The sequence below is a fragment of the Balearica regulorum genome, chromosome 1 (assembly GCF_011004875.1).
Source record: "Balearica regulorum gibbericeps isolate bBalReg1 chromosome 1, bBalReg1.pri, whole genome shotgun sequence".
NCBI lineage: Eukaryota > Metazoa > Chordata > Aves > Gruiformes > Gruidae > Balearica > Balearica regulorum.
Genome location: NC_046184.1, coordinates 86,463,459 through 86,475,614, shown reverse-complemented (window position 1 = coordinate 86,475,614; position 12,156 = coordinate 86,463,459). Strand labels below are relative to the sequence as shown.

Sequence of the window (12,156 nt, the reverse complement as noted above, 5' to 3'; positions counted from 1 at the left end):
GCAAAGAAAACAGTGCTGCTATTCTCTTCCTGCCCACCCCCAGCCTCTAATCCTGCCACTGTTTATGCAGAAGGGCCTTTTTTCGGTCTGTGATTTCCAAGGACTGTCTTAGTAACTCTGGATAAGCATTTATATCTACCCATGATGATTTTCACATGTATAATGCTGCATTTTGGAGTTACTTAGCTATAAAACTGCATGGAAAAATCTCCCCCTCTAATCAATAGGCTGTGGATCAGGTCTCTACTCTCAATGTTCCATTCTGCTGCTACTTCTCTCCTTACATCCCCCCCCTTTAAATCAAAAAAGGTTGGAAACAAAATTCTAAACATCTCAGTTATTTCCATGCATCTTCATACAGATGCAGAATCTCCAATATGTTGTAAATATCTGCAACTCTGATACAAGATTTAGGAAACTATGCTATATAAGAAGTTACTCTACAAGGCTTCTAAAGGTCTCTCTCAAATGTCCTAACACGATGTATTAAATATGCTACCTACCTCAGACTCCATAAGCACAGAATCAGCAGGTGATAAATGATCTCCTGTGCACTTTTTACTTTAAAATAGAGCAACACAAGTGTATACGGACTCTCAGCAGCTTAGGTTTCCTATTTAAAATGCATCAAACATATAATTGAGTCTACTCTAACCTCCTTTCAGTTAGCACAGAGAGTTTTAAAAGATTTAAAAAAAAAATACCCAAATGTGCTTCTTATTAGACCCTCTTCTTAAGGTGCTGCTACTTGTACCTGACAACCATTTATCAGAGTTCTGATGATCAGCACTGACTTTCACAGAAGACATTTCGGGCATCACTTCAAGCATTAATGTATTCTGCCAACTGAGATTTAAAAAACTGTTAAGGGACATAAAACTACTGTATTAAAAATCAGTCACAGATTGCACTGAAAGCAACATAAAAATCTGAGCATATAGGTAAGTAATTCAGCAGCCTAATTTTGATGAAAAGGCTCTTCCTGAAATGGCTTTTTTTTTTTAAAATAAAGGTCCTACAAAAAGATAAGTTTCAGAACACTGGAAGTTCCCTACATCATTCTTAAAAGCTTAGAGACCCTTTTCTTCCTGTTTTTAGGTGTCTGAGCTTAAAGTGTTCATGTTTCTTGCAATATGCTTGGCAGTAACATTTTCTTCCCATTTTTAGTTTAAGTGACTACTATCTGTATAGTAAACATACAAAATATTTGGGGAAGCCCTGGATTTTAACTGTAAAAAGAAGTTCAGGCTAACAAATACTGAGAGTACAAAATCTCTTTTGTTTCTAAAACATTTTGAAATAAATATTTGATATATTTTAGAATTAAGAAAATTAACTCAAACACCAGATGGACAACCATGAGCAAAAAGGACATGCCCAACAAAAAAAAAGACTTTGCCTTGCCACTCTAGTCAATCCACCCTTGAGCATGAACAAACAGGAGCATACACTACAGCCCAGATAAGATCTCAGTCCTTCTGTGACATTATTAATAAGCTTCCATTTTTATCTGAAACTCGTCTTCTCAAACTTACGAAATTACATTTGTTTGTATTTGGGATTTCAGGACTTCAGTAACGCCTGTGATCATTTCACACCTTCACTTTCAATCCCTGAAAGTTCTTAAAGAAATCCTTTCCAGTGATTTCTTATTTATTAAACATTTTCTTACTTATTTCTATTATTTAGCCTCTCTATATGATGTTCCAATGTTTCTAAACATCAATGACACCATCCAAATTCATCATCAGCAAGTTTCCTTAGCATATTCTTCCTTATTGTACTTATTTGCATACTTTCCCCTTATCTCCCAACTTGCATATTAATTTATTTCCTTAAAGTCAGAAGCAAAATTGAAAGTATTTTAATTTTCCTCTCAGAGCTCTAATTGACCCCTCCCATTATCTTTTATATCATCATTTCGTGTATTGAAAATACAGGCACAACATTTATCAGTTTTATTTGAATTCTCTTACTACCTCAAGGCCTCACATTTCTCTCACTCTCTTCATTTTTATAACTTAGGAATTATCTTCCATTTACGACACCCTTTACAAGCTTTAACTGTGATTTTTGGCTACACTCATTTCTGACTTTCAAGACAGCTCACTTTGCTGACAAACACCCTCTTCTATTTTCTGAATAATCTGTACACTTAAAATCTTTTCAAAACATTGTGTACACTAGGAGTAAAGCCTTCCCACAACCTCCTACCACCAAATGACTAAGATGACAAAAGTTTCTTCTATCAAAGGTGGAAAAAAACTAAGCTCCCTTCACCATTGAGAAGTTACCAAATTCAACTAGTAATGAGTTCAATAATTTATTTCATAGTAGTCCCTCACTGGTAGTAAATAAACACAATCCCAACACACAGGCAGGTAAATAAAGTGTCTATGTGGTTATCTAACCTGTGTAGCTTTTAAATCAGAAGTTATTTTCCAAAAGCAGCTGTTGTAATATCCTCAATATATCCTAAAATCGATCCTTTCTTCAGCATTGTTTTACTGGCTCCCTGACTACTGGTGAAAAATTCAATGACCACATCAAGGATTTCATCTAGTCCACACCTACTGCTAGTGCCTTTAGACCTATTCAGTGTGAGCACACAAATAATTTTTAAGATTGAAAATAAAATAATACTACATTAGCTGTTACAGTCATCCAAGGATGTTTTCTATAGATGTCCTTTTCCATTTTTCAGGATGTAGCCTTTCCCCCAGACTAAACAACAGAGGCAAAACAACTTCCATTTGCCTCTCACTTGTCTCCAGCAGCTTTGCTGTGGCTTAACTGAAAATCTTGCAATGGTCACTTTAAATTCACCCATGGCAATTTCTTCGCAGCAAATAGTAAACCCTGGATCTTCTCTGCGCTATCACAATTAATACTACTTCTGGTGAAAATCAGTGGTGGTTGTCATGGAAATGTTCTACCCATCTTTTCTTTCCTAATGATAGCATAGCATTTTCCAATTTTTGACACTCCTGTCCATAGATAAAAACCTCTGGCAACCCAGTGAGGAGTTTTCATGGTGTATTCTTTGGGTCTTTGTGCAGCACTACTCAAACCCCATATGACACTTTCTCCCCCTCAGTTTGGCCGCCATAAAAAAAAAATTATTTTTAGTAAAATTTAAAACTCCATTTATTCCTCAATGTCTGCATTTCACTAAGGAAATTATGATCCCCACATTTTTTGCAGATCAAGACAAGTACCCTATCAAACATGGATGTGTTCTAAGCACACATTACTACAAGAAAGGAAAAGTACTGCATTTCTCCTTGCTCATCAAGTCAAAGAAATTCAGAGGCACTAGGAAACACAGAGTCACTTACTGCAATGACCTACCTTGTCCCAAGCAATTATCTAGATAGGAACAAAAATTAACTCCTTGCCTTCTTAAATCAGCTATCACTGTCACTAGACTTAAGAGCTTTGCTAGAAGGAATGCCATGTGACTAATACTCTTGGATATTCCACACATTAGAGGTCTCCAAATGTAAAAATAAAGGCCTTACAAATCAAGACCTGCATAACAGTATATATAAGCAAGATGACTGAAACTACAATTACCATATACACTGCTGATACTAAAGACTGTTAGAGACAAACTTTCCTTCTTTGGAATTAGAGGCGGGAATACGGAAAAAAAAATGTAATTCAGAAGTGTAGATCTACACAAGAATTCTACCTTCCAAAGGAAATGTATCAGAAGAGGAGGACTTGAAAATGAAGGCAGACAAGGAGACTGAAAAGAAACAGTGTAAGTGATAAAAAAAGTTATACTGAAAATCCATGATCTGACATACTACATTTCCTAACAGAGGCAGTTTGTCAGAAGGAAAGGGCTCACTGGAGGCACACTTGTGAGCTCAACTGTACTGTCAAAGTGCCATCTCTCCTTTAGATTGCAGCCAGATAGATAGTGAAAAGATACGAGAGGCACTGTCGTCCCTGAAAGGACAATCCGTGTTGGAAATGGCACTGTCAAGACAGAACTCCAAGCAGTGAGAGAAGCTGGAATTAATCAAGGTAAGAAATGGTTCAGCTATACTACAAAACCTTTACGGAGATTTCTGTTTGTTTGTTGGCTCTGCCGCAGGACTCGACCTCCTAGAGAATTAAAGCTTCCTCACAATCATGCTTCTTGACATCACACCAAATACCTACAGCATAACCTGGACAGATGTTCAAGCAATTCACTGGCCTCTGATTACAGGATGCATCATCTTCTGACACTTTTAGTGAGAGATTAGAAAACTCATCCAATTTAAAAAAAATACTACCCTGAAAGCAGCACTTGGTCATTCATCTCTCTCATCAACACAGTCCCTACAAATCCAACATTTTTGCCACAAACGTGTTTGGTTTTTTTCCCCATGAAGTGTAGATTTTTGAAAGTCCTTCTAATTTGCTTTTTCAAAGGTATAAGGCAACAGGTTCAGGATGCTAACAGAAGTATTTTAATCTTGTGGAAATAAAAACTGTCAGCTTTCTTGGAGGTGACAGACAATGAAAGGTCTTCATAATAAAACCATGAATAATATATTGTGTAGAATGATAAAAATATCACCTGGCATTAATGCTATTTCCCTAGGAAAAATTTCTAGAGCAACATTCTACATCTGCCATCATCCTAGAGAGATGAAAACACATCCACCAAGTCTCTACACTGTTGACAGTGTTAGCTGAGGAAAAAAGAAAATACACAAAATCAGCAAACTGACTCCTCTCTCCACTGCCAGCTCCTGTTGTTTGAAAAACTGGTTCAATCAGATAAACATTTTGGTGAGGCTGTATCTGCTTCTTTTGCAAAATTATTTGACAAAGCATGCTGGATTATAGGGGTCTATGGAAACGCCCATCAGTAGAAACATCCATATCACCTGAGGGACAGTGGTGTTACTTTCTAATTTCCAATGTCTTCAGACTCTTGTAAAGCTTGGGACACCTAGAGGAAAGGACTTTAATCGTCTCAACTACAAAAAGCTATTGTTCAAGCACAACACAGCCTATCTCTAAAACCTTTGCTTAATTTTCTCTAGTTGTAAAATTGGAATGGGAAACATGTCTCACAGGCACTATAAAATTAAGAGTTACATAATTTGTAAAGACCTACAAAGCAAGTTTTGCTAATGATATATCAAAACCTAGCACTAACAAGGAAATGAAATGATCATGTGAATTTCATTTTCCGTGGCTGGGGAAAGTTGCAGCAGCAGGCAGGAGTGCTATTCACTAACAGAAACGAGAGACTTCGGCTTATGTAGAATAGCAGGGACTCATATTCCTAGGGCAATCATCACACAAGAATGGAGGAGGAGAAACAGAACCACCATGTTCTGCTATCCAAAAGGCCAGAATATTAAAGGAGCTTCAAACGTAACGTAAGAGTTGTAGCTAAAAACGGATAGCATATATAGCCTTGAAAAAGGGTTCAGAGTTTTAGGTACCTTCTGGCAAAAACTGGAAGTAGCAAGGGGACTTTCTTCATGGAATTGCTGCCCATCTCTATATCTTTCAAATCTGCTTTTTTTTTGCAGGCTTCCTAGTCTCTCAGGTTTTTTTCTATGCCCAGTAGTCAGCCTTGACTGACAATTGTTTCTGTTTATCACCTTTATAAGCACGTGAAATAGCAAAGCAAGTATTAATCCACTTAATCTATGGCAAATTCAGCATGTTCTAGTTCTTTGGTCATTTGGCAAGATGGAGTTCTACTTGCCTCAAACAAGGCCAATCTTAAAATTTACAACAATTAATACAAGACCTGAAAAGACATAAAATTTTACACAGTATGGAACATGAAAGCATAGACTAATTAAGTTTGATATTGATTGTTTTTCTAATACAGAAGACATGCTTAAAAGCAAACAAAGGAAGAAAACAGACTGCGTTATCTGAACAATGCTGAGGACACCTGATATCAGGTTTGTAGGGATGTCACATTTCAACAATATGATCTCATCTTCCACAAAAAAAGGGGCAGAAAATGCATTTAAAATAAAAATAAACAAAAGTTTCTTGGGGTTTGGGTTCCTCTCCCTCAAAATTACTTATCTTGAAGGGCCAATTGATTACACTCCCAGGTAACATTCAGAAAGATCTTCTGTGCTCAAAAAAATTAGGTTGGCTTGTTGTTTTGTTTGGGGTTTTTTTTGGTTTTTTGTTTGTTTTTTTTTTTTTAAGAGAAATGCCTAAAGTCAGGCCAAAACCAACCAGCCAGGCCCTGATCTTACTTTTTTTTTAAAACAAAACAAAAACACAGAAACAAAACAAAAAAAACACCCAAAAAAACCTAGGAAGCATACTTCTGGTTGAAGGGGGAAAAAAAAAAAAAACCCAAAACCACAAAAACCCCACTAACAAATAAAATTACTCAACTCTTGATGCTGTCTCAAAAACTGATCTGGCACATCAGCCCATAGTCCTAGTTAGGTGCACTGAAACTGGTCACTTAAATCAATCTTTAAAAGTTTACAGGTTATGTTTTGGGGTTTCTTTTGAAAAAACACCACTGAAAAAAATCAAATAGTAATGCATTTACAAGGTTTATTGGAAAACAGTTTGAGAGAGGGAAATAAAAGTCAATACAAGATTATGCACTGTCTATCTAGCACTCACTATATATTTACTATCACCAAGGTACTTCCAAGATGTTTTAAGTTCCATTTTTTTAAAGATCCATTTTGATTTGACGTATACCTTTCAAAGTTCTAGAAAGCTTTTAACTTGAGCAAGAGTGCAAAAAACCAACTCTCAAAGCCAGTTCAAATTCATTAACTGAGCCTTTCTGATTTGAGTTACAAACACAAAATTCTTTACTGCATTCAAAATCACTGCAGTGCAATAAATCTGTTTAAACAAAAAAAACCAAACCAAAACAAAACTACCCTGATTTCTGTAACTCCACAGTCCACAATCAACCTGAAACCAAAAAGTTCCCACAAGTTGTAAAACAAAGCATCTAGTGATGGGGAATTAAACTTTTCAGCCACACAGGATTATACTAACATTTTAAAAAAAAACAAACAAACAACTTCACTTCAACATGCCCATCTACACAAAAAACCAAAAGTGATTATTCCTGTGTGCCAAACTAAAATGTAATCTCTTTTTCTTTTAAAGCAGAGATCCATTTGTATTTTTACTAAGATTACAGCACATCTTCCCTGCATTTACAGAACAAGCTGACCCACAATGTATTTTTTGTAAAGCCCTATCTAAAAATCAGACCATTTGAAAAACAAGACATCTCTGTCATTTGACAGTCATCATCTGTCGGGAAAAAAAAAAAATCATCCTAAAATTTCTAACATCCTAACATGCCCTAAACATTCTTTACAAGAGAATGAGAGCACAACTTTCAGCATTTCATATCATGAAAATAAATCCTAGATACTTTAAAACAAATTAGGTTAAAAATAAACTTAGCTATTAATTAAGTTGACTTTATGGTTTCAAGCAACTTTTGTTTGGGGTTGCAAGTGCCAGAAGGCACTGAAACCAAACCTACCTCATACCTCCCCTGATGACAAATTTGTCTTCAACAAATTTATTGGTTGCTATGACTCAGCATTATAGAAGATTTGGGTGCAAAAGCACAAAATAACAGTAAGTCAAAATTCTACTGATTTCATACTAGCTTTGGACATCAGCAACCAAGACAGTCACATAATACTGATGTATCAGCCACATCAAGCAAAAAACAAGAACTTTAAAGCCTGATGACGCTCACTCTGCCTCCCTCATCCCATTTACACCTAGTACTCCTCCTACCAAAAGCTCTCAAACCCAACACACAGCACACTCACAAAACTACCTTTTTTCTCCTTTCTGATCATTTTGCAATACTAAAAAAAAAAAAAAGGTAAAACAAGAAGACATAGGCAGTTAAAGTGCTTATCATGTGGAAACTATACAAAGGAGTCCTGTGTCTTAAGAGGCAATCTCATCCTGCTTCAGACAAAAAACACATCACAACAATCTAATACTAATCACAGCATTATTATCTGACGTGACTTAAAGGTAAGTTGTGGTTTGTGTGCCACCAAAAGGTGGTTTGTTTGCCAAAATGACATTTTCATGTATCAACAAGTGAATTTTCTTTCAAGTATCACCTTGGCACTAGATTGGGTAGGCTTACAATGCCTTGTCTGGAGATAAATACATTCAGGATGTTTAGCCACAGGATATTTATTTCTAAAATCAGCATATCACTTATGTATAACTTCAACTTTATGCCCAAACTGGAAAAAAAAAGCAAACAACTGTGTGTGTCAAACTGCCTGGAAAGCAGTCTGAACTACCAAATAAAAATAGAAAAAGAGAAAATAATTACTCTAGATCATAAGGAAACTTTCAGCAGCTGGTGACTAGCTAAATCTCACATCTTATGGCACAACTCTGAAAACTCAGACTCTACTAGTCTCTACATACATCCATGAATATGGTCGTATTTCTTTCAATTCTAATGCTTTTGGCTTCTGCCTCCTCATGACACTAAGCATTAATTATGTTTCAAGAAAGTATTCACTTTATCCCAATTTAAAATTTCTTCTATGTCACTGAACTCCATTTACTCCTGCCTTACATGAATGGATCAACAGAAGTGATAACGCGATGTCCAATCTACTATTACTTCCTACCATTTTTTCATACCCTCCTGCTGGTAACATCTTTTTTAAACCAATTCTGGTGAAAGGATATTTACTGTCACCTGCCTTAGACTACCTCTACTTTTTATCCCCAAAATGAATTATTAAACCTGCACAACATTTAATGCAGGTTGAGACATTCATGAAGTAACATAATACAATTTCCAACTCTACTGTTCCAGAGATTTTATATTTAGCAGAGGTTTTCACTCCGTGTTTTGTTTCAACTCACTTTTGCTGTTTTTCCAGAGTTCCTCTACCTTCTTCAAAATAATTTGAAAGTACTGTTATTTCTACAGGCCCTGCATCCTACTGCTGGCATTCTGTATTTTTGAAAACCCCACGTTAATTCTTGGAAATAATATAGAGCAGTTTAATCCATTACTTGCTTAACAGACTTCAAAAACTGTAGCAGACTAAGGATGGATTTTTTTTCTTCAGAGCAGAAAAAAACTGACTTTCTATCATATTGCTGCCCCTTATCTCTGGAATTCACATCAGCATTTTTTCATCAGTGTCATTATATTGTTTAAACAAGGACTTCCATTAGGCTTTAGTCCCTTAGTATGAAGCTGGATAATTTTCATATCAGTTCAACTTCCACTCTTGTCTGACAAAAAGAGGTGGTCTGGTCTTTCTAATTTGTTGTTTGTGAGTGACATCACTCCAGAATCTCCTGTTTAGATATTTCAGCCATTCACAACATTTCATCAAGTGATTAATTCCTTTAACATCAGTTTTTCTTGTCTTGCTCTTAGCCTGCTAGGCTGCCTCACACCCCAGTTCCCTTTGGCCTTCAGAAGTATTTAAACAAATCCATTAAATGCAGCTATTTGCTGCTGCTCTTCTATTTCCCCTTATGTTTCCAATTTACATTAAAATCCCTACCCCTAATTCACATCTTTTTTTAAAAAAAATCTGCTATATTTTATGCTTTTTCACATTGACTTGATTTTGACTTTTCTGGACGGCACTGTTTTACATCCATTAACCTCTCACCTCTTGCCACAGTTATGTTTTCCAACCTAGCAACCTCTTTACCGTTGTCTTTTGTGTTCTTAAGGATACGAGGTAAGCCCCCCCACTTTGTCCCCTCCAGGACTTGTAAAACACTTCAGAAGAAAAATTCCAGTATCATGGAGAAAGAGACAGACAGAAAGATATCAAAGCAAGCCTGCCAGATACAGGGCAGTCTAAAACAAAACGTACCATTCTGTTCACTTTAGCTTATTCAACAGAAGGGAAAAAAAAAAAAAAAAGAGCACTGTATTGAAACACTGAAGCTGAAATAAGACTATCAAACAATCTGGTTAAATAAACATTTACACTTAAAAGTCTCTATAAAGAACCTTTCAAAAACTGCTACAATGTCCAACTGTAGTACTTTTAGTTCTCACAGTGTCTTTGGTCAGTGCTGCTGACACGCTGTTGCTGCCTTTTGCTTTCTGAACGGACTAAATTGTGACTTCTCCAGGAACCAGCACTCAGCTGAATATACAGGACCACATAAGCAAGCCAGGTCTGAAGACACCAACACAGAGAACATAACATCGAGAGAAAAAAAAAAAATTTAAAAAAAATCAATGGATGGCACACTGACAGTAAAAGGTAAACATCTTGGTACAGTGTTGGAATGAGAGATGGGATGTGACAAAGATTCCGTTTAGAAGTTTTAGAGGGGGGTGTAGAAATCCCAACCCCCCAAACCAGCCATGTTTCTTGGAAGTGAAGCATCATTGCATCTGTTTGAAAGATTATGACAAGGGAACTCATTCTGAGAAAAACCTCTACCTCTCACATCATCTTATGTTACCATGCTCCAAACTACTCTTCATTTTCCCTGCGCCTATGGGTATGTCTAAAGGGTAATTAAAAGGTGCAATCAGAGTTCAAGTAGAAACAAACTTGTTTTGAACGAGCTAGTTCACATGTCAACGCATGTGGTAACGGTGCAAAGAGAACAACATAATGAAGTTACAATAAAAACAAGGACAGATACACCAAAGGTCAAACTATTAATTTACAGAATGTTCTATTAACTATTCTATTCTATGAACTGCCACAGGTACGTAGAAAATAGCTTTACAATAACTAGTTTCTAAGAATAAAATTGCAATCCCATTTCTGGATAGCCCATAGACATATCCCAACTTTGTTAAGTCTTTCATTAAGATTAAGCAGAGTAAAAAATACACCAGCGAATAAGAAATCCAGAGAAACTGCAGCTTGAACAAAGGATAAAGGGTCTATTAAACACCACCATTCAACACCATTTGGGAATTTTGCAGAAGCAGCAGTCCAGTATTTTCACAGCTCATGACATATCTTTTCAGCCTGGAGTTTCAGTTTTCATGAAACGCCCTCAAGAGGCAAAGCTTGAAATCATCGTTACGTGTATTCTTGTACCAGCAATACAAATTTAAAGATTATGAATGGGACGAGTTTCTGCCGGTTATAAGGTCTCCGGAGACGTGACAATTAGAAACGGCCACCGTGGCTATTAGAGACAGCACAAACGCTTCATCACATAAAGGCAGTCAAAGAGATAATATTGTGGCTGGGATAACGCGAGGCTATGAGGTGATGATTGCAGGGAGGACGTACAGCTTTTGTAAGAAGAACTAAGATCCCGGGGGGGGTCTGGGGGGAAGGAAACGGACAAGCTTGGAAGACGCAGGAGAAAGTTTTCCTTCCCCTCCCCCTCGAGCTGAGGCGCTGCCTCTCCTCACACCCCGTCCCGCCAGAGAACGACGCGGCCGGTCCTGCCGGCACGCGGCAGCACCGGGGAAGCCCGTCCTTGTGGCACGGACGTACCCGGCTCCCCACAGCCGCCCCGCCGACTTCTAAGGCCAGAGCGCGGTGCTTCCGCGGAGGGCAGCCCGCCACCGGCACAAGCCCCGCCGCACCACCAGCCGCGCGGGGACTGCCAGGGCAGGACCGGACCGGCGCCCTCCCGCTTCCCGGGAGCGCCCTCTTCTACCGCTTCCCGGGCGGGCGGGCGGCGCGGAGCTGGCGGGAGGCGACCGGCCCCAGCCCACGCGCGCGGCTCCCGCCGCGCCGGCCGGCCCCGCCCCGCCCGCGCGGCCCCTGCCTGTTGCACGCGCGCAGGGCAGGGACTCCCGCAGCCGGCGGCACCCGCAGCCCGGGCCGAGGCGCCCCGCACCATCGCCGACGCCCCCCGCGGGGACCCGTCCCTCCTCCCGCGCCCGGCCCTGCTCACCGCCCGGCTGCCGTTATCCACCCCCCTCCGCCGGCTCGGCTCGGCGCGGCGCGGGCCCGACAACAGGGCCCCCCCCTCCCGGCGGCGCGGACGGCGGCGCTCTCCCCCTCCACCCCCCGTACCTGCTGCCGGCGCGGCCCGGCCCGGCCCGGCCCCGCGCTGTCTCCTCTCGGGCCCGAGGCGCGCGAGCGCCGCTCCCTCCCTACCTGCCTGCCCAGCGCTGGCTGGCGACAGCAGTGCGCACGCGCTCAGCGAGCTGCGTAGCTTCCGGCCTTACCG

The 12,156-nt window shown here is 39.5% G+C and overlaps 1 protein-coding gene across 3 annotated transcripts in view; it reads right to left on the bottom strand.

Moving 5' to 3' along the window:
* KPNA1 (karyopherin subunit alpha 1) overlaps positions 1 to 12,150 on the bottom strand; it is a 52,411-nt gene extending 40,261 nt beyond the window's left edge. Inside the window, exons 1-3 of one of the 3 annotated variants that reach the window (XM_075764294.1) lie at positions 12,000 to 12,115; positions 5,457 to 5,618; positions 4,577 to 4,691 (exon numbers count right to left, since the gene is read on the bottom strand). In XM_075764294.1, the coding sequence (XP_075620409.1) occupies positions 4,577 to 4,583 (7 nt within the window). In that variant the 5' untranslated portion in view covers positions 4,584 to 4,691; positions 5,457 to 5,618; positions 12,000 to 12,115. Of the gene's footprint in view, positions 1 to 4,576; positions 4,692 to 5,456; positions 5,619 to 11,999 lie in introns of all 3 variants that reach the window. The other 2 variants (XM_075764316.1, XM_075764305.1) reach the window with 2 other exon arrangements.
* Positions 12,151 to 12,156: the final 6 nt, after the last annotated feature.